This window comes from Hylobates moloch, unplaced genomic scaffold (assembly GCF_009828535.3).
Source record: "Hylobates moloch isolate HMO894 unplaced genomic scaffold, HMol_V3 SCAFFOLD_4, whole genome shotgun sequence".
Taxonomy (NCBI): domain Eukaryota; kingdom Metazoa; phylum Chordata; class Mammalia; order Primates; family Hylobatidae; genus Hylobates; species Hylobates moloch.
The window spans coordinates 134,101,301-134,115,396 of record NW_026652279.1 but is presented as its reverse complement, the minus strand read 5'-3'; the positions used below and the strand labels follow the sequence as shown (position 1 = coordinate 134,115,396).

Sequence of the window (14,096 nt, the reverse complement as noted above, 5' to 3'; positions counted from 1 at the left end):
ACTGATATGGAATTTTTTTTTTTTGGAGACAGAGTCTGGCTCTGTCGCCCAGGTTGGAGTGCAGTGGCGCAATCTCGGCTCACTGCAAGCTCTGCCTCCCGGGTTCACGCCATTCTCCTGCCTCAGCCTCCCGAGTAGCTGGGACTACAGGCCCGCCACTACACCCGGCTAATTTTTGTATTTTTAGTAGAGACAGGGTTTCACCGTGTTAGCCAGGATGGTCTCGATCTCCTGATCTCGTGATCCGCCTGCCTCGGCCTCCCAAAGTGCTGGGATTACAGGCTTCAGCCACTGCGCCCAGCCAGATATGGAATATTTATATCATTATAGAAAGTTCTATTGGACAACAGAGGTATTAGAGAGTTTAAATTACTTGCCCTAACTCAAAGCTAAGTACTGAGGTGAATTTGAAAACTTCCTTTTAAAATCTGTTTTTTAAAAAATTTTATTATAGAATATTTCAGAAGAGAAAATATGTAATAGCAAACCCTGATATATCTATCATCCCGCTTCAACAACGATTAACTCATTAAAGTGCTACTTTTAATCACTATGATACACTATTTTTTTGATCTCTTCCTTATTTTAGCTAAAGAAATATTATCCCTTATTCAGAATAGAACATAGAGGGGCAGTATAACCTAATGGTTAGGAGAACAGAATTAGCAAGCAGACAGATATAAAATTGAATTCTGACTCTATTACAATGTTGCATGTTCTTAGAAGACAAGTTGCTTAATTTCTCTATGGCTGAATTTGTTCATCTTTATAATTTTCTCCTGCAGCTAGCTATTATTTTCTCTATATTAAACATTTTAAGCTACCTTAATTCTTAGTAAAATAAATAATCAAATAAATTTGTTTGGAGATAACTGTGAAAGAAGTAATTTTTTCCCTCAGGATTTTTATATACCTCCCCATCACAAGAATATAATGGTAAAATAAGACATACAAAAGATTCAAATTTTAAGGCCAGGCACGGTGTCTCACACCTTTAATCCTAGCACTTTGGGAGGCCGAAGTGGGCAGATCATGAGGTCAGGAGTTCAAGACCAGCCTGACCAACATGGTGAAACCCTGTCTCTACTAAAAATACAAAAATTAGCTGGGCGTGGCAGCGTGTGCCTGTAATCTTAGCTACTCAGGAGGCTGAGGCAGGAGAATCACTTGAACCCGGGAGGCAGAGGTTATAGTGAGCAGAGATCACATCATTGCACTCCAGCCTGGTTGACAGAGTGAGACTCTGTTTCAAAAAAAAAAAAAAAAAAAGATTCAAAATTTAATTTTAATTTTAATATTTTTTGAGACAGAGTCTCACTCTGTTGCCCAAGCTGGAGTGCAGTGAAATGATCTCAGCTCACTGCAACCTCCGTCTCCCCGGTTCAAGTGATTCTCCTGTCTCAGCCTCCAGAGTGGCTGGGACTACACGCACGCACTACCATGCTCAGCTAACTTTTGTATTTGTAGTCGAGACAGGGTTTCACTGTGTTGGCCAGGCTGGTCTAGAACTCCTGACCTCAGGTGATCTGCCCGCCTCAGCCTCCCAAAGTGCTGGGATTACAGATGTGAACCACTGCGCCCTGGCCATAAAATATTCAAATTTAACAGAAATATGTAACATAGGCAGAAAAAATTCTATTTGGGGTTCTTTCTTCAATTTCCCTAAGATAATCAGGTGCCCAGTGAATTGTGAAAGACATAATTTCTATTGTCCCCAAGAACTATAGAACAATTAATTTATTATTGTAGGTTGTATACAGAATTTTTAACTTTAAAATTAATCTAGAAACAAACTTATTTATTTTGACACATTTAAGGTATAAATGTGCTTCTAAATTATTTAAACAAATAATAAAAAATTAAGAACAGGAATAAAGTTCTAGACCAATTATGTTGGTGGGGTAGAAACGAAAGAAGGTAATTATTGTGATTCATTAAAAATAACATTTATACTTTGGAATTAGTTACCAATAGTTTTATATTTTTGTTTGCATACTTTAAGAAACCTGGATTTAACAACCATCTTCTCCTTATTGTTTTCCAATTCCTTGATTTAACCATTTCTATTCCCACTTAATTCTCTGCTTTTACATTTATAATCAGTTAATGGTTTACCCATAAAAATCTAAATTATTCCTACAATCTTACAAATCTAATAACTAAGCAAACTAACCATCTATCCATAAGTAAAACTGTTTCATTTACACATATCTTCATTCTTTAATTTCAGTTTAAAAAACCAAAATGGTCATAGCAAATTTTTTTTGGATAAGATCTCATACAAAAACAATTACAAATTAAGGAAGTGAAAGAAATTTATTTATTTACACTTAAAAGTTACTTTCATGTAAAAGGTCAGAAGAAAAGCCTAAAAATTCCTTGGAAAAATCAACATAAATCTAAGTAAATATAAATTTTTTGTTGTTGTTGTTTAAAAAGCCATTTTAACGACACAAATGGCATCTGGTTTTATTCCTCCTCTCCCTTTGGTCAATCTATACCACACTAAAGAGTTCTAGGGAAACAAGGACCAATATCAGTTGTGTCCTCTAGGATAGATGGAATGTTATGCTCATAAGTGTAACATTGTTATTTCCATGCTAAGACATCTGATCACAGGTGGAATGTGAACACCTGATGTGATGTGACCTTATTCATTACATTTAAGACCGCCTTCATTATTTAAATTTTCTGTTCATGATTTACAACCCAAATTCATCTACAGCAGCAATATGGTAACAATGTTTTTATTATTCAAATAAAAGATTTGTAGATGGTTTACCTGACATCTTTCTCAAGTTGTGCAATAGATTCCGTCAGTGAATCAATTTTAGAATCTCTCTGACGCACTGATTCAATGAGATACCTGTAAGGCTGTTGAGTCTGGTTTAATAGCGAATTGGCTCTGTCAAGCTAAAGAAACACAGGTTTCATTAAAATCTAGAAAATGTGACAACAAAATAAAATCATTCAAAATACTCTAGCACAAATATAGTACAGAAATTCCTTTGACATGAATTATTCTGAAAAGCTTTTCCTGTGTAAATTTGAAGGTTTTAAGAGTGAATCAATATAGCTATTCTTAATAGCAACTATAAACAATAATTTTTTTTGTTTTGTTTTGTTTTGAGACAATCTCGCTCTGTCACCCAGGCTAGAGTGCAGTGGCACGATCTCGGCTCACTGCAACCTCTGCCTCCCAGGTTCAAGTGATTCTCCTGCCTCAGCTTTCCGAGTAGCTGGGATTACAGGTGCCTGCCACCATGCCCCACTAATTTTTGTAATTTTAGTAGAGATGGGGTTTCACCATGTTGGCCAGGCTGGTCTTGAACTCCTGACCTCAGGTGATCTGCCCGCCTCAGCCTCCCAAAGTGCAGGGACTACGGGTGTGAGCCACCTCGCCTGGCTGAAAAAATTTTAAATAAAATATTAATAGCAATTTTGAGAATGCATAAACTTAAATTTTCTTAGTATTTGTCTTGGTCTGAAAAGCTGACATAAAATATATCTTTTTAAAATGGAAACACTTAGCTAAAAGTTAAAATCTTTTATTTCAGCTTTACTTCTACTAAAAATACATCATAATTCAATAATTTTTTCATTTCTTCTTATTCTCTTCTGTTTTAAAAATACATAATTTATATATCCAAATCATTATGTATAAATTTTTGACAAATGTGGTTTAAAATATAATGTAAAATTTACCATTTTAATCATGTGAAAAGTGTACAATTCAGTGGCATTAAGTACATTCATAATGTTGAATAGCTACCACTTCTATTTCCAGAACACTTTCATCAGCCCATATGGAAACTCTGTACCCATTAAACAACAACTCCCCATTTTCTCCTCCCTCCTGGCCCTGGAAACCTGTATCTTGCTTTCTGCCTCTGTGAATTTGCCTATTCCAGATACCTCACATAAGTGGAATAATACAATATTTGTCCTTTGCTGTCTGCTTATTTCACTTAATGTGACATTTTCAAAGTTCATCTATGTTATATCATGTATCAGAACTTCATTCCTTTTAATGGTAAATAATAGTCCACTGTGGCCGGGCGCGGTGGCTCACGCTTGTAATCCCAGCACTTTGGGAGGCCGAGGCGGGCGGATCACGAGGTCAGGAGATCGAGACCACGGTGAAACCCTGTCTCTACTAAAAATATAAAAAAATCAGCCGGGCGTGGTGGCGGGCGCCTGTAGTCCCAGCTACTCGGAGAGGCTGAGGCAGGAGAATGGCGTGAACCCGGGAGGCGGAGCTTGCAGTGAGCCGAGATCGCGCCACTGCACTCCAGCCTGGGCGGCAGAGCGAGACTCCGCCTCAAAAAAAAAAAAAATAGTCCACTGTATGTTTATAGTACATTTTGTTTATCCGTTGATCTCTTGATGAATACTTGGGTTTCCACTGTTTGGCTATTGTGAATAATGCTGCTATGAACATTGGTGCACAAATACCGTATATCTTGAGTTCTTGTTTCACTTCTGTTGGGTAGCTACCTAGAAGTGGAGTAGAACTGTTAGGTCATATGGTAATTCTATATTTAACTTTTTGAGGAACTGCAACGGTTCCACAGTGGTGATACCATTTTACATTCCTACCAGAAAGAAATTTGATTCCAATTTCTCCATATCCTGGCCAAAGCATGTTATTTCACGTGCAACTGGGCATTCGTATATCTTCTCTGGAGAGAAGTCTTCCCAAGTCTTTTGTTTATATTTTAATTGTGATTTTTCTTGTTGTTGTTGTTGAGTTGTAGGAGTTCTTTATATATTCTTAATAATAGTCTTATTAGATATGTAATTTGCAAATATTTTCTTCCATTTTATGGGTTGTCTTTTCACTTTCTTGATAATCTTATTTATTTATTTACTTACTTATTTTGAGATGGAGTCTTGCTCTGTCACCCAGGCTGGAGTGCAGTGGTGCGATCTCGGCTCACTGCAATCTCTGCCTCCTGGATTCAAGAAATCCTCTTGCCTCAGCCTCCTGAGTAGCTGGGATTACAGGCGTGTGCCACCATGCCTGGCTAATTTTCATATTTTTGGTAGATACGGGGTTTCACCATGTTGGCCAGGCTGGTCTCGGATTCCTGACCTCAAGTGATCTGCCTGCCTTGGCCTCCCAAAGTGCTGGGATTACAGGCATGAGCCATTGGGTCTGGCTGATAATCTCCTTTAATTCACAATTTTTTATAATTAGGAAGTTCAATTTATCTATTTTATGTTTTTGTGCTTGTCCTTTTGGTGAAATTGCCAAATCCAAGGTTATGATTTTCTCCTATGTTTTCTTCTATGAATTTTATACCTTTAATGCTTAAATTTAGGTCTCCGATCCAGTCTGAGTTAGTTTTTGAATATGGTGTAAGGTAAGGGTCCAACTTCATTCTTTTGCATGTAGATACTCAGTTTTACCAGCCCCATTTGTTGAAAAGACCGGCTTTTCTCCATTAAGTGGTCCTGGCACTCTTGTTGAAAACTACTGGCCATATAGGCAAGTGTTTATTTCTGGGCTCTATTCTATTAATATTCCATGGGTCTTTACGTCCATCCTTATTCTAGTTGCACACTGTTTTGCTGACTGTAGCTTTACAGTAAGTTCAGAAATCTGGAAATATGAACCCTACAACTTTGTTTTTCCTTTTAAAGATTGTTTTGGCCATTTAGGGTTCCTTGAAATTCCATATGAATTTTAGGATCAGTTTTTCCATTTCTGTAAAAAATGCCATTGGGATTTTTGATAGGGACTGAATCTAATTTGTAGAATGTTTTGGGTAGTATTATCATCCTAACAACATTAAATCTTCCAATCCATGAATATGGGATGTCTTGTGTCCATTTGGTTAATTTATTCCTAAATGTTTTCTTCTTCCTTCTTTTTTTTTTTTTTGAGACAGGGACTCACTCTGTCACCTAGTCTGGAGTGCAGTGCAGTGGCAACATCATGGCTCACTGCGGCCTACCTCCTGGGCTCAAGTAATCCTCCCACCTCAACCTCCCGAGTAGCTGGGACTACAAGCATGAGCCACCACGCCTGGCTAATTTTATTTTATTTTTTATAGAGACAGTCTCCCTATGCTGCCCAGGATGGGCTTGAACTCCTGAGCTCAAGCAATTCTCCTGGCCTTGGCCTTTCAAAGTCCAGAGCCATCATGCCTGGCTGTATTTTTTTCTTTTTGATGCTATTGTACATGGAATTGTTTTCTTAATTTCCTTTGTCAGACAGTTCATTGTTAGTGTACTATATACAATTTTATGTTGTGCCTTTTCACATAACTTATACCAGAATCATTTTTCTTTTTTTTTTTTTTGAGACGGAGTCTCGCTCTGTCACCCAGGCTGGAGTGCAGTGGTGCAATCTCGGCTCACTGCAAGCTCTGTCTCCTGGGTTCACGCCATTCTCCTGCCTCAGCCTCTCCGAGTAGCTGGGACTACAGGCGCCCGCCACCACGCCCGGCTAATTTTTTTGTATTTTTAGTAGAGACGGGGTTTCACCGTGGTCTCAATCTCCTGACCTCGTGATCCACCCGCCTCGGCCTCCCAAAGTGCTGGGATTACAAGCGTGAGCCACTGCGCCCGGCCCAGAATCATTTTTCTAGATTGTTAAGAGTATGGTATTTATATTATTAGCGGTTACAAAACTGCCTACCAAAGCCAATGTATCATAATTTACACTATGTATAGTAATAGACACTTAGAATGTTATCAATTATAAGTCAGTATAAACAATATATAAAAATTTACATAATTTGTTAGCATAAACAATATTACAACAAATCTTTTCAGTGCTGTAGTTTTTTTTCTTAAGTTAGTATTTGCTTTGTTAATTTTTTTTTCAGAATGGAAGACACACTAGGCTAAGGGGTATGACTATTTAATGCTCTTAACACACAAGACAAAAGTTTTCTCCCAAAGGATTTTTATCAACTTATATATACTCAACCATAGTTTTAAAAAATTTACTTGTTTTTGTTATTTTTTTTCCTAAGCAAATGGTAATTGTGTGTCACTACAAAACTAAATAAAGCATTATCAGTGTCAGCAAGCTCCTACGTTGGTATATAATGAGTTCTTGAAAAAGGTATTCTATAGTTGGATAATCACAACAAAATGGTGGATACCTATTGTTATGGTGAAAGGGTAAGGAAGCGGGTATTTATTACACAAAACAAAATGACAGAATTCCTAACTATTCTATGACCTTTAGATACTCTTTGGCGATAAACTTCTAGCCTTTTATATATGTTTAAACATTTTTCCATGCTTTTTGTCATAATTGTTAAAAAGTTCCATTAAAGATTTGCTGTTTTCCTGGGACGAGAAATGATTTGTATTTTTTTTCTCAAATGAATTATGTTCATGAGATCGATATACTTTTAAAGTATTAAGACCTTTAAGAGTATACTTTAGCGTATCAGTTTTTTGGTTTTCCACTCATTTTAATAAAATAATGAGTGATTAGAAGCCCAGGAGCTGAAGAAGCAGGGACCAGTGGTATGGATATAGTGGAAAGTATGGTGGGAGGCAGAAAGAATCAAGGATAGTAATGAGAACATTGTTAAAATGATCAGCCATGAGGTTGGCTGGGTAAGGAGGACACTGAAGCCAAAAGGGGGCTGACCAACTGTTAGAGGATGTCTGCTTGCACGTAGAGAACTATTCTGTAAAAGCATTTATTCATCTAAATTGTACAGGAAATTTTCTGATAGCTATATTAACTACAGCCCAGGAAAAAAAAATCCTCAAAAAATAAAAAATAAAAAAAGAAGGAAATGAACAGTGAAAGAAAAGAAGACTACTTTTTTGGGGGAACACATTTCATTATAGTGAAAGTAGAGCCATAAAGAAAAAAATACCATGAATAGTTTCTATAGTTTGGGTTTCAGCATGTTTTTTAATTTGCTTTGGTAATCATTTTTTAAAATCTATTACAATGTCACTGGAATCTTATTAGTTTACTAAGTTACTTTATGAACATTCAAATACGCAGCTGGACAAAAATAAAACTAAGTTCTACTAACCTGTATAACCAGTTTCTCTAGTCAATTAAATCAAACAATTGCTCTGGCTTTGTTTTCACAGAACTGACCCTAACCGAATAAACTGAACTGACAAGTTGCTTTGTGTTTCAAAGTGCAGAACAGTTCAAGTGTGTGTGTGAGGAAAGGGTGGCAGGGAATAACTAAGAATATTTATGAATTTTAGTTAACTTCTGTCTAGAATGAGCTGTTTAAAACATACCAAATCTAATTTCAATTGCACAAAACATACAGTAGCAGCGTCAATTATTTTAGTTGCACAAAACATACAGCAGCAGTCTCAATTATTTTAGTTCAATTTTTTCATGAAAGTAGTTACATATATATTAGGTTTATATATATATATATATTTTTTTTTTTTTTATTTTGGGACAGGATCTCACTCTGTTGCCTAGGCTAGAGTGCAGAGCCACAGCTCACTGCAGCCTCGACCTCCCAGGCTCAAGTGGACCTCCTACTTTAGCCTCTTGAGTAGCCAGAACCACAGGCATGCACCACCATGCCCAGCTAAAGGTTTTAATATTATAAACAAAGTTAAGGGCCAGAAACCTTACTTTCAAAAGGTATACTTTAACATAAAACCTATAACCTCCTTACTCTGGATAATAAATACTATGATAATGCTGTTAGTGTTACAGATATATTTCTTTATAAACCTGTTTGTAAGCTTCTAAATCCCTAATGTTGATTTTCATTCGTCAGGAAAAAAGTACATATCTCTGAATAAAAAGTGATGCTAATCTCCATGTTTGAAATAAACGTAATTTATTAGAATTTAATTCCTTCAATAGAGTTTTCAAAAATCTTTCTGTAACTATAACAATTACTATTCAAAAAGTTTTGCAATTGCTCACATTGCCTATTGTTAGTAATCTTTTCCTTATAGGAAAGCCTTAGTAATTAGTGACTCAGGAATCATATACGTAATAAGTGACTCTAGATAAAACCCACGACACAACATTTTACAGAAGTGTTATTCTTCCTTTGTTTCAATAACCTGTACATATGATTCAGAGAAAAGTAACACCTGATTAAAACATCATTATATCTTTTGATTCAAATACTAATTTAACTTAGATGAGAATCTAAAATTACAAATATTCTCTTAAAATTCAAAAAAACTAATATAAAGGTGACTACATTTTGCTGCATGTTGTTCCTACATGTGGAGTTTTTTTCCTTGGGGAGTTTACTTTCACAGAAACTAGAAATGAAGTTCTTTACTGCCAGGAATAAAATGAATACTGCTGAGTGGAATTTAACATTGAGTTGCTTTCTGTCTATAAAATATATGCAAGTGATACTTTCTAGCAGTGGTGGTGGTTTGTACAGAATCAGTCACATATCCTTGCTTAATCTTTTTAATCGTGCTAGGAATGAAAAAAAAAATGCCTGCTTGAGGTCCAACAGGGGGGCAACACTTTGGTACAACTTCTCTATGTTCTCAATTGCTGGGGAAAATGTAAAAAAAAAAAATAGTGATTTCTGGCTGGGCGTGGTGGCTCATGCCTGTAATCCCAGCACTTTGGGAAGCCAAGGTGGGTAGATTGCTTGAGGTCAGGAATTTGAGACCAGACTGGCCAACATGGCAAAACCCTGTCTCTACTAAAAATACAAAAATTAGCCTGGTGTGGTGGCGCATGCCTGTAATCCCAGCTTCTTGGGAGGCTGAGGCACAAGAACTGCTTGAATCCAGGAGGTGGTTGCAGTGAGCCGAGATCACGCCACTGCACTCCAGCCTGGGTAACAGACGAAGACTCTGTCTCAAAAAACCCAGAAAAACAAACCAAAAAATAAGTGATTTTGGGGTCCTACTAGTGATTCTGGTGGGCCCCAGTCCTACTGAATCAAAATTTCTCAGGGTTGGGTCTCAGATTCTGATAATCAGCCAGATTTGAAGAATACAGTCCTAGTGATCTTGGACTTGATGTAGGCCACTCCATCCAAACTAGTACGTAAATCATTTTACGTCTTGAACTTATAATCCTCCCCACTAATACCAGTTCCTTCTCTCGTGTTCCCACGTGACTACATTATCATCTTTAACAGGGGTAATATTTAACTGATACATTTCAACCAATTAGAATACTGGTGAAACTCTGTGTGTCAGGTATGACCTCTTTGTCGCTGGATTACAGGCAGGTCTCAGGAGAGCGGCCAGGACAGGTGAGACTGTGGTGGAATTGACAGTGGGATCTTAGTGTAGAGCTATTTACCAGTGTTTCTGCTAGTATTTAATTATTATGTCAATAATTAAAGCAAGGACATGGTAGTTGATTATCAGCTCCACTTTTGGTCTTAAGATCCACAAAGTATGGTCCAAGTAAGAAATTCATGAATGGGATGTTAAAATACTTGAGAGTAACCAGCATGGAAGTGATGACTGAAGTCACTGAAGTAGATAGAACTGCAGAACATTATTACTTCAAATTGTGGCCCTGCATTCCTTTTTTTTTTTTTTTTGAGATAGGGTCTTGCTTTGTCATCCAGGTTGGAGTGCAGTGGTGGAATCATAGTTTACTGCAGAGCTTGTTAAAAATCCAGATTTCTGGACTTCATTCTAGACTTACTTAATCACAATCTCTGAGGGCAGAATCTAGAAGCCTGTTTTACATTTTAAACAAGAATCTTAGGTGATTCTTTTTTTTTAAGAGGCAAGGTCTTACTCTGTTGCCCAGGCTGAAGTGTGGCGGCATTTCAGCCTCAAACTCCTCAGCTCAAGAGATTTTCCCACTTCAGTCTCTCAGGTAGCTAAAACTATAGTGCATGCCACAACAACTGGCTAATTGTTTTTTTTCTTTCTTTCTTCCCCCCACCCCGAGATAGGATCTCACTCTGTTGCTCAGGCTGGAGTGCAGTGGCGCAATCATGGCTCACTGCAACCTCTGTCTCCCAGGTTCAAGCAATCCTCCTCCCACTCCAGCCTCTCAAGTAGTTGGGACTATAGGTGTGCACCACTGCATTCAGCTAAGATTTGTAATTTTTTTTCTTTTTTAAGAGATAGGGTCTTGCTATATTGCCCAGGCTGCTCTTGAACTCCTGGCCTCCAGTGATCCATCTTGGCCTCCCAAGTAGCTGGGCTTAGAATTTATTTATTTTTTTATTTCAATAGCTTTTGGGGAACAGGTGGCGTCTGGTTACATGAGTAAGTTCTTTAGTGGTGATTTCTGAGATTTTGGTGCACCCATCACCTGAGCAGTGTACACTGTACCCAATGTGTAGCCTTGTATCCTCCACTCTGCTCCCACTCTTCCCCATGAGTCCCCAAAGTCCACTGTATCATTCTTATGCCTTTGCATTCTCATAGCTTAGCTGCGAATTGTAAGTGAGAGCATATGATGTTTGGTTTTCCATTCCTGAGTTACTTCACTTAGAATAATGGTCTCCAACTCCATCCAGGTTGTGTGAATGCCGTTATTTAATTCCTTTTTATGGCTGAGTAATATTCCATGGTATATATACATACCACATTTTCTTTATCCACTCATTGACTGATGGGCATTTGAGCTGGTTCCATATTTTTGCAATTGTGAATTGTGCTGCTGTGAGTGTGCAAGTATCTTTTTCATATAATATCTTCTTTTTCTCTGGGCAGATACCCAGTAGTGGGATTGCTGGATCAAATGGAAGATCTACTTTTAGTTCTTTAAGGAAGCTACAAACTGTTTTCCATATTGGTTGTACTAGTTTACATTCTCACCAGCAGTGAAAAAGTTTTCCCTTTTCACCACATCCATGCCAATATCTATTTTTTTAAAATTTTTTTCATTAGGCCATTCTTGCAGGAGTGAGGTGGTATCACATTGTGGTTTTGATTTGCATCTCCCTGATAATTAGTGATGTCGAGCATATTTTACGTGTTTCTTTGCCATGTATATCTTCTTTTGAGAATTGTCTATTCATGTCCTTAGCCTACTTTTTGAATTTTTCAATATTGTTACTGCAAAACCTAAGAATTTTCTCTTTCTCTCGCCTTTCTTCCATTAAATATTTATAGGCTAATTACCAGATTGTAAGATAATATGCTAAAGGTAGAAACTGTCAAGAAAAGCCTGCTGTATAAATTTGGCCACAAAGCAATCTAGAGAGATGGTGAATTCTAGTACTCAGATGGCTGACAAAGTCCAAGGATAGGTAGGAAGAAAAGTAAAACCAGGAGGGGCTTGACAGATTGGAAAAATACAGAAGGGCTTTATGAGACAGGGACTTGTAATGAGTCCAAATAAAGTACAAATTTAGTGGGAATGAAAGAACTAGGAGAGCTGGAAGGAAAGGAGATTAGGGTTAGAGAACAGAATTTGAGTTCAAGTGTTTGCAACTTCTTTCTCCTTCAAAGCTACCTTTGAGAAATTAATTTTAATGTAGTTCAATTGTATAACACTGCTGATTGGGATGTGTGTGTGTGTGTGTGTATGTATGTGTGTGTATAAAGAATTTGCATTGTGATTTTCAAATAGCTCTCAAATGAAAAAAATTACAGTCACTCATGAGTTTTCAAGGAACAACCGGCAGGTAAAAAATTTAAACAATTACCTTATTTGTTTGACGTATAAACAGAATATAATTTATAAATAAGTCATTGTTTTTCCCACTTCAGTGGTGGTTGGCATTTGGTAATGTGTACATACACACACACAAACACACACATTTATATGACCTGGTATTTGCACCTATACAAGCATGATTTAAATAACAAATACTAGCATACTGTCTAGATCCATATTAACTGAATTTTTTTCCAGAATGAACCATAACCAAGACTTCCTGGATTAAGCACTTGGCAAGGTTAGACACAGAGCTACTACTACAATGAAAGTGAAATGTTTTGTCCATGTAACGAATCAGCCATTCATATGGAAGATAAATGTTATGTCCAACATAATTAAAATATTACTTTATATGTAATTCCATATCAGAACAACCTCAAAAATAAGTAACAGAGTGATAACAGTTAATAATAATTTCTGAGCATCTGCCCTCCCAACTCCAGGTCCTATCTCCATTGCTCTGTTTCCTTCAATCCTAGAGGTTCCAGGTGGCTCTGCCACAGCCTCTGTGGCTCTGTGACCTGCAGATACTGGGAGTACTGTAGGGAGGATACCAAAACATGATGGTGGACTGGAGACAGTGTTAGCATACCTCTCCTACTTGGAAAAACAAAGTATGTGTAGAGATTCACACTGTGAACATTTTTTTACAAGAAGCAACACGAGAATTTAACAGAAGAACTGAAAAAACCCACAGATCCTTTAAAAGAAGTGGTGGCAGCAGCCTACACTGTGAACCAGATGGAAAACTCCGAATCTCCAGAGCATAAGATGGGGAGACTCAGCCACCAGAACACACACTCCCACAGCAGAGCTGGGCAGCCCAGGCCACCTGGGAAGGCCTTAACCCTACTCAGTATGGGAGCCAATTTAGTGAGCGTGGAGAATACGTGAGAAGGAGTGGCATCAGGATGTGCTTTGCATGCACTACCAGATTCCAGTGGGGATGGAGGAAAGCCATTCCTGATCCTACCTCACAGAATTCTGCTCGGTAACTCAGGCTGTAGTCACAGGTTGAAAAGAGCTCCGGAGATTTGCAATATGATTTTAAGTGGATACTAACCCTGTTGGCCAGAACCACGGGGCTGGCATGAAGTGTGCTATAGTGCAGAAGCTGGGCGCCCCTGCTTCACAGGTGGATAGGGAGGGGCATGGCCTGAAAGCCTGGTTTCTATCGCTGGCAGGAAGGCTTACTGCTTGGGGCAGTTTTGTGTTCTAAGTGTAGACTGCCTGGAACACAGCTAGCTGCTGTTAGCAGAACACTGCGGGTATGGGACTTGCTGTGCCAAGTGATGGGAGCTGAGTGGGCCTTACTGCCTCCTACTACTCCCCCCTGCTCCCACTCCCTGTGTGGATTCTTCTGTGCACCAGAGGCAGCTCTGCTCCTCTCTGGAACACTACCCCAGTGGCCAGAAAGCTGTTCTCTGATCCCCACTGGGGACACTGCTTGTGCTTGTACCTGGGGAGCATGAGTGAGGACTTGCCTGGTCCAGCCCTCATCGGGCTTTGCCAC

General features: G+C 38.2%; 1 protein-coding gene across 4 annotated transcripts in view; it reads right to left on the bottom strand.

Moving 5' to 3' along the window:
- PIBF1 (progesterone immunomodulatory binding factor 1) overlaps window positions 1-14,096 on the bottom strand; it is a 260,610-nt gene that overhangs the window by 70,832 nt on the left and 175,682 nt on the right. For 3 of the 4 annotated variants that reach the window (XM_032151003.2, XM_058437974.1, XM_058437973.1), the window contains exon 15: window positions 2,783-2,913. The exons of the other annotated variant lie outside the window; for it this stretch is intronic. In XM_032151003.2, coding sequence (XP_032006894.1) covers window positions 2,783-2,913 — 131 coding nt within the window. The remainder of the gene's footprint in view (window positions 1-2,782; window positions 2,914-14,096) is intronic. 4 annotated transcript variants of the gene reach the window in all.